A 13,970-nucleotide genomic window follows, 5' to 3' on the forward strand; every position below is an offset into this window, starting at 1 on the left:
GGCGTGGCCCCAAACGAAGGAATAACTCGAGGGATTTGACCCACCGAGCGCGGCCGTTTCTGATCTGCGGCTGCTAATTCCCAGGAAGGGAGCGGGGGTGGCGCTCGGGTGGCGCTCGAGGTCCTTGGGTTGGCCGGAGGGGCGTGAAGGAGGGGAAGGGTTTGGGGTAGGGGGTAGTAGAAAGGAGCGGACATGGTCACCCTGTGTGCGTGGACTGTCCATCACGTAGAAAGCGAAGCCACACTCGGTTTATGTGCACTCTACTGTCAGGTACAACTGGTTAGCACAGACAGACATGGAGAAAAGGAAGACGATGAAAATACAGCTGACATGGAAAAAGAGGAAAGAAAAGAGCAGCTCCCGTTAGCCCCAAGCGCGTCTGTTCTTGGACTGCCCCTGACGTGGCCAGTGGCGTGGCCCGGGAAAGCAGCCGGTGCCGGTGGGCGTGCTCGCGCCGGCCGCCGCCACGAGTCCGGCCGTTCCTGGTGTCAGTTTCCCAGCAGGGCGGGGCTTGTCTGGAGAATTCGACCAATCCTGTGAGCAGAACGAATTGCCCCTGGACCGGGCCTGCACCGGGGCGTGTTCTGTCAAGATCTTGACCAATCTTAGGCCAGGTTCCAGGGCGGACTTTCAAGAGGATGGAATCAGGGCGGGCGTTCGGGCTTCGGGAGACGCACAGCCCAGCTCCGGAGGCGGGGCCTAGCGAAGGGCTCCTGCCAATCGTGCTAAGGCCCTGAGGGGGTGTGGCCCACTTTGGGGCGTGGCTGCCTGTTCCGGGCCTCCCGGGGGCGTGTCCGGCCTGGACCGCGGCGGGGGCCATGTCCGCGCCGCCCGCGTTGCAGATTCGCGAGGCGAACGCACACCTGGCTGCGGTTCACCGGCGCGCGGCGGAGCTGGAGGCGCGGCTAGAGGCCGCGGAGCGCACGGTGAGCGCCCAAGCAGAGCGCCTGACCCTCCAAGATCAGCAGTTGCGCGCCGCCCTGGACGAGCTGGGCCACGCCAAAGACCGGTGAGACTGGGATCCGGCCAGGTGACTTCCCAGAGGAGGAGGGCGGAGGCAGAGATGAGATTGGACGGGGAAGAAGAGTAGGAACCCTGTGAATTCACGTGGGGGCTGGACTGCTGATGGGATTGGAGGAAGAAAAGAAAAAAAAAAAAGAAATTCACAAAGCAAAACTCGGATTAGTCCTCAGGATGTAAATGAAGAAACACGTGTGAATTTGTAACTTCAAATAGCCTATTTTTCCCACAAGGCAAGATCAGCGGGTACTGACTGGCACAGGGAGCACCTACTCCCTGCTGTCGGCACTGGGAGCCATGGCAGTTTCTTGAGCAGGGGAAGATATGATCATATCAGCATTTTTGAAGAGTTCCTTTTGGCAGCTGAAGATTGAAAGAGATGAGACAAGTACCCAGGGAGGAGGGAGGACCTGGGGTCCAGATGGGAAACAAGGAATTCAGAGCTCATTTGATTCATCCATTTGTCTTTAATGAGCACCTGATATGTGCCAGGTGCTGGGCTGGGTCTGGAGCGCATTGGTAAGAGACAGACATATCACTGGGTGGTTATATCATGGGATGATCAAGGTTTGTGATGGGAGGGGGCAGATCACACAATCTCTGGGACCCAAAGGGAGGCTTCCTGGAGGAGCCATCAAAGCATTAGAAATGGGAAAAGATGTTGAGGATCAGGAACTGCAGAAAGATGGGGAGTGGTGAGCTGTTGTGGCTTGGGCTGCCTTAACAAAGCAGTATGGCTAGCATCTCAGAAAACAAGGTTCATTTCTCACAGTTCTGGAAGCTGGAAGTATGCAATCAGGGTGCCAGTTGGTTGGGTTCTGGTGAAAGTACCCTGGCTTGCAGACTTCCACCTGTTGCTTGTTCTTGGTGGCAGAGAGACTGAGCAAGCTCTCTGGTGCCTCTTCTTATAAGGACACTAATTCTGTCATGGGATCACAACCTCAGACTTCATTTAACCCTAATTACCTCCCAAAGCCTCCATCTTGTGGGTGGGGATTTAGGGCTCACATGAACTGGGTGGAGACACAGAGTCAGTAACAGAGAGGGGCCTGGAGGCAGTGGTGGGGACAGCCATGGGGAGCTGTGGGAGGGCTGGGAGTCGGGGGAACTGCCTCTCTGCTCTCCCACCATCCTAACTGCCCCGCTTTGCCTTCCTGCAGTGAGATTGCCGCTCTCCAGGAGCAGCTGCTGACCTCCGAGGCCGCCATCCACAGCCTGCAGGCTGCTGTGCGCCAGAGGGATGAACTCATCCAGCAGTTGCAGCCACGGGCCAAGCTGCTACAGGACATTTGTCGCCGGCGGCCACCCCTGGTCGCACTGCTGGCTGACCTGGCTGAGGCCGAGCGTCTGGGGCCCTTGCCAGCCAGTGACCCAGGCCATCTGCTCCCTAGTGGGCCTGGCCCACCCCTTGCCAACAGCACTGGTGAGAAGGCGGACCAGGACCACCCCCATCCTACGATGTTTGGGACCACAGTGTGAGCCTAGAGCAGATTCCAGAATGAAAGCAGAAGGCTCCTTTGGGGATTTCCACCTGTGTCTAGGGGCAGCCACGACCCTTTCCAAACATCAGAGCAATCTAAAAAGTTTCCAATTGGGCCCACAGGCCAAATACACATGTTTAATCTGACAAGTTAAAACAAACGACAAAACTTTGAATCCATCCTCTTGTTGAACAACTGGTGATGCTTCTGGAGAAGCTGGATATCTGGCTTCAGACCTGGCTGGCCTCGTCTGGCTCTGAGTCCAGGGTACCCTTTTATCCAGGGTGAGTTCTATTGGTGCCCTCACCTCTGAGGCTGTTGACCTGGCTCTGGAAGCATCTGAATTTGAGACCTCTGTCTGGTGGAGACAGATGGCCTCAAGTTCCACAAGATTTGTTGTCCTTTGCCTTGATACTGTTCCTCCTGACACACCCTAAAGTGTTTCTTAGCTTTTGACCTTGGACCACAGCTAGGGGCTGGAAGCCTCATGCCAATCTGCATTGACTGTGTGATGACACATTTCTATCCTAGATCTCTGTCCCCTAACTCTGACCTTTCCTCCACATTTACTCCCAAAGGATGAGCTGGCAGGGGTGACAGCCGAGACGCTCTCCTCAGGGTGCGCTGCCTGGGACTTGCACGCGGGCTCTTCTCTCTTCCTATAACTTTTCCCCCCAGATTGCCACATGATTGGCTCCTTGTCACTCAGGTCTTTGCTCAGATATTACCTCCAAGAGGCCTTCTGTGACTATCTTACTTGGAGTAGTCCCTCCTTTACCCTGCCAGCCCCGCCCACCATCATTCCATGCCATTCTCTTTATGGAGTGTCACACTATCTCACCAGCAGCTCAACTCCTTGACAGCAGGGTTTTTGTCTCTTGTTCTGTTTGTCACCGGTGCCTGACATTTCTCAGAGCCCCCCTCAGGGACAGGGATGGTCCTGTGAGCCCTGAGGGAGCCCCTCCCCAGGGCCAGCCAAGCTTGTGTGGCAGCATGCAGAGACACTGTTTTTTTAACTCCTTGTTTCTAGCTGTCCTTGCCACCCAAGGCACTCAGGGAACTTTGCCCTTTATCAAACCAAGGAGGGGACTCAGGCCCTGTACCTCCCGCTCCCTGCCTGGCGGGCCGCCTTCCCCGGCTCCACACTCAGGGAATTGTCATGCCAGCAAGTGCCGAAGAACAGGGACTGTTTCAATGGGTGGTCATTCACAGCCCTGGGATGGTGCCGCCTTCCTGCCTGCATCCAACAGTGACTCTCAGTGCAGTGACAATGGCCCCATTTTCCCCTCTGGATGAACAAGGGAACTGCTGTTTGCACAAAGGGAAGGCAGGCTGGGGCCTGTCTGCGCTCAAGCATAAACCGTCTGCTTTCTCTGCTGGGCCCTTCATCCTCTCCCTGGCGTGGGCAGGAGAGCTGGCCCTGCGTGTTGTGCGTGGTCGTGGTTGGGGTCCTGGGAGCTTTGGAGACAGCAGTTCCAGTGCAGGGAGCTGGTGCCACAGTTGTCTAATCTGGACAGCAGATTTGTCCCCTTCTTACAGCTTTGGGCAGAGGCCTCCAAGTAAAGCGGACGGGCCTCCAGTTCCGCAAGGCCAGGGCAGCGTCCCGTGCTGGGAGGTTGCTGGAATTCTTTATTTTCTGCGGGGCTGGGGAGGGCGCCCAGAGCCCCCCACATGGGCAAGGGCTCCAGCACTGAGCTGCACTCCCAGCCTGGCGTTGTGTTTTTTAAAAAGTGAAAATTTCCGGGGGCGTAGTCCAGCATATACCTGGCTTGTGGGGGACCCTGTATTCCACCCCTAATGCAAAAATAAAAAACCTTAAAAAAATTATAAAAATTGATTATATTTTCATTTTTTACAGAAGAAAATTGCGGCATGTAACACTCATTTAAAATAAATTAATTTCTGCTCACTCAAGAATTTTGGGCTGCAGTAGCCTTCCGAATTTGTGCAGTGAGGTGTCACTTAAGTTTCTTGTCAACCACCAAGTCATGGCACAGGGTGGCTTGTAATCTGGGTTGTTTCTTCGCCCTGGGGTCCCTTCCAGCAGTATGGCATGATGGAATGTGAGAGGTGGCTCTGTTCTGGAAATTCTCCTCCAATGCCCTGGTCCGTGCAGGTGGCAGGTCCCCGTGCCTTCAGTCCCAGGAGGTCTTGTTACCTCAGCTGGCATTCATGACCCATAGAAGGTCTCTAGCTTGGCAGAGCCCAGGGTCACTTCTCCATTTGGTCCAAATGGATAGGTTTGGTTTGAGGACCAAAAAGCAACCCACAAAAAGATCGGTAATGACAAAATACTGTAACTGGTTCATAAATCTACCAGAAACAGCTTTGTCACAATGTGGTGACATCTCTAAAAATTCGCTCTCAGCTCAGCATTCACCAGCTCTGAAGACCTCCTATTGGACATGGGCCTGGGCAGTTCCTGGGGCCCCAGGACTTTGAGTTCTTTTGAACTTTAATTTCTTAGCGGTTTCATCAACCCTGGCTTTGCTTTGGCTGAGCTGCCCAGTAAATCCCTGAGAGAGGGGCTGGGGATGTGGCTCAAGCGGAAGCGTGCTCGCCTGGCATGCGTGTGACCTGGGTTCGATCCTCAGCACCACATACCAACAAAGATGTTGTGTCCTCCGAGAACTAAAAAATAAATATTAAAAATTCTCTCTCTCTCTCTCTCCTCTCTCACTCTCTCTTAAAAAAAAAAAAATCCCTGAGAGGGAAAGGGACCTGCCCGGGGCCACACAGCAATCAGGTCTTCTCTCTGCCCAGGACTGCCTATTCCCCTGGGCTGTAGCCTCTCTCTCTTCCCTGTGACCAGCAAGAGTCCCTGCTTGTCTAGGCCTGGCTGTAGCCCAGGCCTGGACCTCATGGGGCTGATCTCAGCACCACCATCAGCCTCAGCACGTGGAGAGTTAACAGCTGGGCCCCTCCCAGTCTCCAGAGCCACCACCCTTAGCAACGGTCTTGCCAGGCAGGACGCAGACCTAACACAGAGCAAAGTCAGCAGGACTTGGAGACAGACACAGGCCAGCCAAGCAAGTGTGGGTTGATTGGCAGCTTGAAGCCTGTGCCTGGCTAGCTGGGTGGGAAGTCCCAAGTGCCCACAGACCCGACCCAGAATGGATGCCGTGGATGCCACTGTGGAGAGGCTGCGGGCACAGTGCCTGTCCCGAGGGGTCTCAGGCATCCGGAGCTTGGCCAGGTGACGGGGTCTTCTGCAAACCTTCCAGACTCCATCCAGCCCTGAGGTTGGCTGCCATCTAACCATAACCACCCCCCCACCCCCAGGTTTTTCCGTCGCCTGGACCAGGATGGGAGCCGAGCGCTGGATGCCAGGGAGCTCCAGCGGGGCCTGGCAGAATTGGGTATGTTGCTGGATGAGGCCGAAGCAGAGGGTGTGTGCAAGCGCTGGGACCGTGATGGCAGCGGGACACTGGACCTGGAGGAGTTTCTGCGGGCCCTGAGGGTGAGGCCCACTTCTGGGTATCCAAGGACACAGTCAGCGAGGCTGACTCACCCCTAAGGATTGCTATCAGGAAGCGCCCATCGGGGTGACATCCTGTCCTGACAATCTTGGGGGGTGTGTGTGCTGGGGACACCCTACCCTCTTCCTCCAGTCACCACCACCTCCTCCCCCAGCCCCCCATGTCCCAGGCTCGGGAGGCAGTCATTGCAGCTGCCTTTGCCAAGCTGGACCGCAGCGGGGATGGCGTGGTGACTGTGGACGACCTCCGTGGAGTGTACAGTGGTCGCGCCCACCCCAAGGTGCAGAGTGGGGAGTGGCGGGAGGACGATGTGCTCCGCTGCTTCCTGGACACTTTCGACTCCTCCGAGAAGGATGGGCAGGTGGGTGGATGCCCATGCAGGGCTCTCCTCCCCCCAAGGTGGTGTCCAGCCTTGGCCCCCCAGTCACAGCCTGTCTGCCCACAGGTCACGCTGGCAGAATTCCAGGACTACTACAGTGGCCTCAGCGCCTCCGTCGACACAGATGAGGAATTTGTGGCCATGATGACCAGGGCGTGGCAGCTGTGAGCAGACTGCCCTCGCTCAGCTGGTGCCCACAGCCGAGGACCCCTCCCACCGGCCAGAGCCGGGGCCCCTCCAGACAGCCCCAGCAGGGACACGAGTGGGATTTGAGTGGGTGTGGAATCCACAAGAACTGAGCCTGAGGAATTGGTGGGACCAGGCCTCCTGCTGGGCCACCAGGTAGATGTGGGACAAAAGTTCCAAAGGTCACTGGCTCTGGACCCCAGGGCCGCTTGTTGACCATGGCCCCAGTCACTGCAGGTACCCCCAACTCCCTCCCCTGTGAATCCCGTAGAGAGCCAGGTGACCCCTGAGGGGGAAGCAAACAGCAGGTCCAAGTGGAGGCCCAGCATGGAGGCCAGTCTTGGGAGGCGGTCTGGACTCCTGCCCAGGTGTGGAGTGCGGCGGAAGCTGTTCCTGGCTGGGCTGCCTGGCTTCCTGAGGCCTCTGGGGCATGCAGGAGGCTGGGGTTTTAGTTAAAAGTTTTAATGTAGTTCCCAAATACATTTCATATGACAATCTTACATAAATGTTCCAAAACACATGGGCATTGTCTGGTTTTCCTTGTCACTAGTTGGCTAAGGCGTAAAGCAGAGAAGTGTGACCGGATCTCCTGGGCAGGCCTCTGGTGTCTCCCCTGGCTCAGGCTTGCAGGGGGCTGGGCAGTGCAGACCCATGGAGCCACCCTGGCCCTGGGGCTTCTGGCTGCCCCTGGAGGTGTGGGTGGCACAGCTGCAAATCGGGGCCTCCTCTTCACCCCCGGGGCGCTGGGGGGGGGCAGGGCTGGGGTATTTCCCCTAAAGTCCTGAGGAGCCTTGTGCACAAGATCCACCTCCTCTATGGGCTGCCCTACGGGTGGTACCCAGGCACCCACTCCTGTATGCTGTGTGCATGGGGACAGCGTACTGTCTGGGACCTGGTCCCCATGGCTAGCTAGGGCCCCGCTGCCTCTCCCAGAGGTCCCAGCCCATTGTGAGGGTATGATGTCCAGGGCTGTGCAAGGATTGGCCCACAGCAGGAAGCAGGCTGGCGCCAGGTGCCCGAGGAGAGATGGATCACATGATGTGGACGGGGAAGAGGCTACTAGGGGTCCCTGGGGCCCCTCCCAGGCTCCGTGGCCTTTTTTTAGATAGGCATCTCCAGACCTAGGCCAGATGGAAGCAGACACCCCACCACCCCGTGACTCAGCTTACAGGAACCCAGGTGGGCAGAGTGGGGGCCTACTGACCCCGGCTCAGAGGCCAGGACCACAAGAACAAGCAAGCCCTCAAGGAGCTGTGCCTGCTCAGCGCAAGAGAGCAACTCAATCCCAGAACTGAAAACAGAGCCTTTGGAAATTAAAAAAAAAAAAAAAAAATTGTAAAATATAAACCCATCAAATCAGAATATGGGAGACAAAGAGCCACACAGAGCACCCAGGCCCTGTGCTGGCTCCAGGCAGGTGCCACCCATGCAGGAGGGAGGGTGCGGTGGCAGGGGGGCCAGAGGCCCTTGCTGCACCCAGAGGCTGCGACACGCAGGGTGAAGAAACCAGGTCTCCCAGTCCCAGTGAGAAGCTGTGACAAGTCTTAATGTGCCATTCAGAGGAGGGGCAGGGAGGAACGTTCTTTTTTTTTTTTGCTCATCAATATGATGAGGTCTCATGTCCCAAACCACATCCAGGCAGCTCCCGAGTGAGTCTGCTTTCCAACGGACGCAGATCCAGACTGTGGTCAACCCGGTGGGTGTGGCTCCGCCCATGGTGCCGCTGCCTGCGGGGAGGGGGCGGGCAGCAGACAGACGACCAAGCAGCAGCCTCCTGTGCGCTGGCTGCTATGTGCTCCCAGGCGTCTGCCCGTCACCTTCCTCACCTGCGCCTGCGGGAAGAGCAGCGTCACCTTGGGGCCAGTTCTGGCTCGGCCCACATGGGCCGGGAGGTCAGCTCTGGGCCCCTCCTGGGCAGGCAGTGCCTGGCTCACCGGCCCCGGCAGCCCCCGAGGGAGCCAGCACATCATCATCGCTGTCGTCCTCCTCGTGGGATGGGGCGGCCCCAGGCTCAGGGGCGGGCATCTTGGCCTCTTGTTCCTGCTCCACACGGCTGCGAAGGGCCAGGATGCGGTGGTGCAGGGCAGCGTACAGCTGGCCTGTGTCCTTGGAGCTGGCCTGGGGAGGCAGGGGGTTGTGAGGCCCTGGGACCCATCCTGCTGGGCATGGGGGTGGGAGGTGTCCTATTCACAAGGGGACCTGGCTTGCCAACCAGTCACATCCATAAGGCCATCCCCACCCCTAGGTGGCTGGGAGGATACTGGGGCCAGGACACAGAGGTCAAGATTGGGGACACATGTGTCATCCGTTCACATGACACAGGATGTTGGTCCTAAGCACACCTCTGACCTTGGCCAGCCCCTAAGGGGGAGACAGGGAGAAGGAAACAGAGGGTGAGGCTTCCTTCTGGGTGTGCTGACCTCAGGGCACACCCCATCCCCACAGCTAGAACACAGGTCTGGGTGACACCCACAGGAGTCTACCTCCCAGAGTCCAGGCAAGTGGTGCCCAGCATGTCAAGGAACCCCGCGTGGTGGGTGAGCTATGGGGTACAGCCTTCTTTCTGAGTCCAGCAGCCTGCCCAAGGGTGGCTCACCGAGATCAGGAAGACCTTCACACCCTGGTCCTCAGTATCCATGGCGGTGATGCGGATGCTCTTCTCGCTGGCCTTGTCCATCTGCATCTGGGCCCACAGCTTGGTGTTGAGGATCAGCCTCAGGCTGCCCTGGGTCCGCATCACTGTAACCAACAAGGCCACTCAGCCTGGCCCCCACCCCGCCACCACCAGAGGCAACAACCTGAAAGAGAATCCAACTTGGCCAGCCAGCAATTCTCCAGCCCGGCTCCTGCAGGACCCTGGTGGATCGGTGGCTGCACAGACTGGTGTGGCAGGCCAGTGGCTGGAGGCCACATCCGGCCTTGTGAGAGTTCTGTTTGGTCCACACAGGCAAGTGCCAGGACAGCCATTCCCTTGGGGAAATGGGGGATCGGAGAGGGCAGGAGACGGGCTGCAGGAGGTGAGGGCTGCACATGCTGAGAGGGAAGCTGGGGCCCTCTTGACCATCCCCACTCTTGGGCCAAGTCCTGGCCCCTATCCTCTGGTTTTCTTAGGAAAAAGAAGAAGTAAGATGACTGCTTAGAGCATCCACCAAAAGGAAGCCAGGACGGAGGGCAGCGTGCTGTGGAGGGAAGGGCAGGCTTTGTCTCTCTGGATGCTGCCCACACTGCCAGGGCCCATGCACCTGGCCTGTGTCCATAGCATGGACATGGCTAAGTCTCATCTTCCTGCTGGCTCAGCTCTGCCCACTGGAGGGCTAGGCTGTCACCTCTGCCAGGGCCCCTCTCAGCTAGATCTCCCTCTGCTCACATCCCTGGGCCAGGTACCTGCCTCAGACATGGGGGCTGGGGAAAGGACACGGTGCTGAGGGTGGTGCTTGGTAATCGGGGGAGGGATCCATGGTAGTGGGCTTGCCGCATATGCTGACAACAGCTGGGGAACCCCACCATGCACCATGCACACTCTGCTCACACATTTGAATGCTTCCATAAGAAAATAGTAAAAGTCAATTGAAGCTTGGTGTGGCAGCACACACCTGTTAATTCCAGTGACTCAGGAGACTGAGGCAGGAGGACCACAATCTTGAAGCCAGCACGGGCCACTTTGTAAGCCTTGGCAACTTAGCAGGATGATTCTCATCTCTGCTCTGACTCAGGGATGTTTCTGAATTGAACTGTGTAAAACAACGCTTAAGGGGAATGTGAGCTACCTTGGGCCAGAAAGCCACATGAAAAAAAAAGAAGGGGGCCAAAAAATACTTTGATTAGAAAAGATGAGCATGTGCTTTTAAACACAGACACACACGTACACAGCTTTCTCCAGTATGTGCACATATTCATTTTTATAACAAGTTTACTTATGGAAATAAAATTCATGTATTAAGATGGCCCCATCTTGTTATCTATGATAGTTTACAAAAAACTGAAACAACCTAAATGTCCGTCAGGGATTAAATAGGGGGCTAGGGTTGTGGTTCAGTGGTAGAGCACTTGGCCTAGCATGCATGGGGCACTGTGTTCAATCCCCAGCACCATATTAAAAAAAAAAAAAAAAAAAAAAAGAAGCTAAATAAACAGAGACTAAATATAGTAACTGCCAATAGAATGTTCACATAGAAGTTTTCAAAACCAATTGTTATTTATTTTTTTTGCAGTACTGGGGATGGAACCCAGGGCTTCATGCATGCCAGGCAAGTGCTTTATTACTGAGCTACATCCCCAGCCCCCCCCTTTTTTTTTAAAGAGAGAGAGTGAGAGAGAGGGGGACAGAGAGAGAGAGAGAGAGAATTTTAACATTTATTTATTTTTTCTTAATTCTCGGGGGGTACAACATCTTTGTTTTGTATGTGGTGCTGAGGATTGAACCTGGGCCGCACTCACGCTAGGCGAGCGCGCTACCGCTTGAGCCACATCCCCAGTCCCTCCCCAGCCCTTTTAAAATTTGATTTTGAGACAGAGACAGAGCCTCACTAAGTTGCCCAGACTAACCCGGAAGTTGCAATACTCCTGCTTCAGCCTCCTGAATAGCTGGCATGACAGGGATGACCGCTGTGTCCAGCTGATAATCTTTACTTATTTTGGGGGGTATCAGGGATTGAACTCAGAGGCACTTGACCACTGAGCCATATCCCGGCCCTATTCTCTTTTTTATTTAGAGACAGGGTCTCCCTGAGTTGTTTAGCACCTCGCTGTTGTTGAGGCTGGCTTTGAATTCACCATCTTCCTGCCTCAGCCTCCTGAGCCACCAGGATTACAGGCGTGGGACACTGCGCCTGGCTGGAGAATCTTTATTTTTCAAGGGAAATTTAATGCTATTGGAAAATGCTCACAAATAGTAAGTGAAACAAGCGGGATATAAAATTGCCCTATTTCCTTAAAAAAGGACCACAAAACAGGAGGAATCAATACGTTACGAGCAGAGACTTCTCTCTTTAAAAAGAAATAATTAATGCTGTATTTCTTCTTTTCTTCTTTCACTGTCTTATCAGTGAAAGTAAATTTAAAAATTGCTAAATATTTCAACACTAGGGAAAAGTCTTGGAAGGGCTGGCAGCTGGAGTCACTGGGTCAGGCCTGTTTTGAGGGTGGCCAGCTGGCAGGCTGACCGGGCGTGCTGGGGCCACACTGTCCCGTCTCGACTGGTCTTCCATTCCTAGGCCAGGTCAGGTTTCCCCTTCACTTCTTCTGGAAAGGCACTTCTTGTCTGATCTTGGAACAACCCCAAGCCCTTTCTCTCCATAGGGACCCTGCCATGCCCACCTTCAGGAGGCCTGGCAGCCCCTCCCTCGGCAGCTCACCAAGTCGGGACTGCAGTGTCCCATCGTCGGTCGATGCCATGTCGTTGAGCCTGAGCAGCCCCCGGCCTCGCTCCACCCAGGACTGTGAGGTCTTGTCAAAGACAAACAGCTTGCACTGGGTCTGGAATACACATGGCCCTTGGTGAGCAGGGCCCTATCAGCTCACTGCCGTGCACACCGTATCTCTGTCTGGGTTACTTGGATTACCAGGGCCAGCAAACTATGACACAGGGCCATGGCAGGTCCTTGCCCAGTTTTTTTTTTTTTTTTTGGTACCGGGGATTGAACTCAGGGGCACCCGACCACTGAGCCACATCCCCAGCCCTATTTTGCATTTTATTAGAGACAGGATCTCACTGAGTTCTTAGCGCCTCATAATGTGATGAGGCTGGCTTTGAACTCGTGATCCTCCTGCCTCAGCCTCCTGAGCTTCTGGGTTTACAGGAATTTACAGCCATTGTGCCCAGCCCTGCCCAGTTTTTTTATCCTTCCCTTAAACTAGGTCAAGTCAAACAGTAGTAAAGAGATATTAAAAAAAAAATGATTTTAGAAACAAAAGAAACTACAAAGATACGCCCTCCCACCCAACCAGGATGGTCAGAACCAGAGACTGTCGGCCGCTGCAGGAGGGGAGTGACGTGGGGTAGCTGCTGTGGAGGAACAGCACTCCCTCTACGTTCCTCAACATGCTAAACACTAAGTGTCCACTTGGCCCAGCAATTCCACGCCCAGGTGTCCCCATGTGAAAGCTCACTGAGTATCAGCTGGTGAACGGACAGGCAAGTGTGGTCCCAGCATACACTGGAGAATTTCTCAGCTGTGCAAAGGAACCAGGCTCTGACACGCTAAGGCAAGGATGAGCCTGAAACAAGCTCAGCAAGGAGCCAGCACAACAGGTCACCGAGCACACGACTCCACTGACAGGAACTGTCCAAAAGGGCAAATCCACATACAGGAAATGGATTTGTGCTTGTCAGAGGCTGGGGTGGGCAAGGGATGACTGCTCAGGGAAATGAGGCTTCTTTTTAAGGGATGAAAAAGTTTTATGTTTTCATTTGTAGTGTCGGTTGTGCAACTCTGTGCACGCACTGACGACCCTTGCGCTGTAAAGGGCACCTTCTATAGATGTGCGCCATCCCTCCACAAAGCTCTCACATGTGTTAACAGGAGAAAAACACACGCCAGAAACCTCATGTAGCCCTTCAGAGGAGAAAAATGCGGACCCCCCCACGTCAGTGACCCCCCCGTCATGAGCAGATGAAAGAAACAATGTCGGGTGGAAAAGCAGTGCCAACAGAAGCCCGCGGCACTCCACCAGGCTGGCGGACACATGCACATCTGTGTGGAGGGAGGGCGGTGTGCACCAAGGGGTTACCTCAGGAAGGGTGCTCAGGCTCTGGCCATACCCAACCCCCACCCCGCCAGGACTACGTGGGGCGCCAGTGTGACAAGTAATTCAGCTGTTCAGTATGGGTGAGGAGACGAGGTGCTAGGACAGTCTCATCCGTGAGCTGCCTCAAAGAGTCAGCATGAGAAGTGCCTGGGCAGGCAGTGTAACCTCAGCGGGCCTGTGACCACTGTGAAAGATACCGCCCCACGCCTGTGCCCGCCAGTCCCTGCAGCCCTCACCTGTAGCACGTTGCTTTCTGCCTCCTCCCCAGTGATCACTTCCACTTTCTCCAACAAACACTTCCGCGCTGTGGCCTTGGTGTAGGCAGCCGCTGACTCGACCAGGGACTCTGCAATGTTATTAGCTAAACAAGATTGACTATGTATTCGGAAAGGGGCGAGGGGATGCCTCCCAGTGGTTCAAAAGTACTGGTCTGCCCTGGGGAGGCCGGCCACTCCTAGCAGGCCAGTCGCACTGCCTGGAGGGGACCTTGCGGGAAAACCATCTAGAGCCACTACATGTGAAATGTTCTCATTCCTCAGAGGACAGGACAGTGGGGCTCCTGAGAGAGGATGCAGGAGATCCTTCCTGGCCTGCTTCAGAGCACCTGGCACAGCGGCACGCCCGGGGCCCCCATGCCCCTCAAGGTGCACAGCTGCCCCTCCAGCTGAAGCACAGAGC

The 13,970-nt window shown here is 55.5% G+C and overlaps 3 protein-coding genes across 26 annotated transcripts in view; 2 read left to right on the forward strand and 1 right to left on the reverse strand.

The window, feature by feature from the left end:
• The first annotated feature begins 163 nt into the window (after positions 1-163).
• Positions 164-4,334, forward strand: Vmac (vimentin type intermediate filament associated coiled-coil protein). The gene is made up of 2 exons (XM_005332074.5): positions 164-1,009; positions 2,181-4,334. The coding sequence occupies exons 1-2, from the start codon at positions 819-821 to the stop codon at positions 2,497-2,499; spliced, it is 510 nt and encodes a 169-aa protein (XP_005332131.1). The 5' UTR covers positions 164-818; the 3' UTR covers positions 2,500-4,334.
• A 1,130-nt stretch (positions 4,335-5,464) lies between these two features.
• Caps (calcyphosine) lies at positions 5,465-7,065 on the forward strand. Its single transcript, XM_021730930.3, has 4 exons — positions 5,465-5,697; positions 5,784-5,961; positions 6,135-6,341; positions 6,426-7,065. The coding sequence occupies exons 1-4, from the start codon at positions 5,615-5,617 to the stop codon at positions 6,525-6,527; spliced, it is 570 nt and encodes a 189-aa protein (XP_021586605.1). The 5' UTR covers positions 5,465-5,614; the 3' UTR covers positions 6,528-7,065.
• Positions 7,066-8,070: 1,005 nt separating this feature from the next.
• Positions 8,071-13,970, reverse strand: part of Ranbp3 (RAN binding protein 3) — a 55,570-nt gene continuing 49,670 nt past the window's right edge. For 20 of the 24 annotated variants that reach the window (XM_078034358.1, XM_078034402.1, XM_078034333.1 and 17 more), the window contains 5 exons: positions 13,529-13,653; positions 11,900-12,020; positions 9,142-9,284; positions 8,480-8,663; positions 8,071-8,377 (listed from right to left, as the gene is read on the reverse strand). In XM_078034358.1, coding sequence (XP_077890484.1) covers positions 8,334-8,377; positions 8,480-8,663; positions 9,142-9,284; positions 11,900-12,020; positions 13,529-13,653 — 617 coding nt within the window. In that variant the 3' untranslated portion in view covers positions 8,071-8,333. The remainder of the gene's footprint in view (positions 8,378-8,479; positions 8,664-9,141; positions 9,285-11,899; positions 12,021-13,528; positions 13,654-13,970) is intronic. The other 4 variants (XM_078034350.1, XM_078034335.1, XM_078034410.1 and 1 more) reach the window with 2 other exon arrangements.

This window comes from Ictidomys tridecemlineatus, chromosome 2 (assembly GCF_052094955.1).
Source record: "Ictidomys tridecemlineatus isolate mIctTri1 chromosome 2, mIctTri1.hap1, whole genome shotgun sequence".
Classification (NCBI taxonomy): domain Eukaryota; kingdom Metazoa; phylum Chordata; class Mammalia; order Rodentia; family Sciuridae; genus Ictidomys; species Ictidomys tridecemlineatus.

Bases quoted from the DNA above. Each gene is read 5' to 3' on its own strand.
- Vmac (XM_005332074.5), top strand. From the start codon at position 819: ATGTCCGCGCCGCCCGCGTTGCAGATTCGCGAGGCGAACGCACACCTG. The intron at 1,010-2,180 runs GTGAGACTGGGA...GCCTTCCTGCAG, and splicing joins CTGGGCCACGCCAAAGACCG to TGAGATTGCCGCTCTCCAGG.
- Caps (XM_021730930.3), top strand. From the start codon at position 5,615: ATGGATGCCGTGGATGCCACTGTGGAGAGGCTGCGGGCACAGTGCCTG. The intron at 5,962-6,134 runs GTGAGGCCCACT...CTCCTCCCCCAG, and splicing joins AGTTTCTGCGGGCCCTGAGG to CCCCCCATGTCCCAGGCTCG. The intron at 6,342-6,425 runs GTGGGTGGATGC...GTCTGCCCACAG, and splicing joins CCTCCGAGAAGGATGGGCAG to GTCACGCTGGCAGAATTCCA.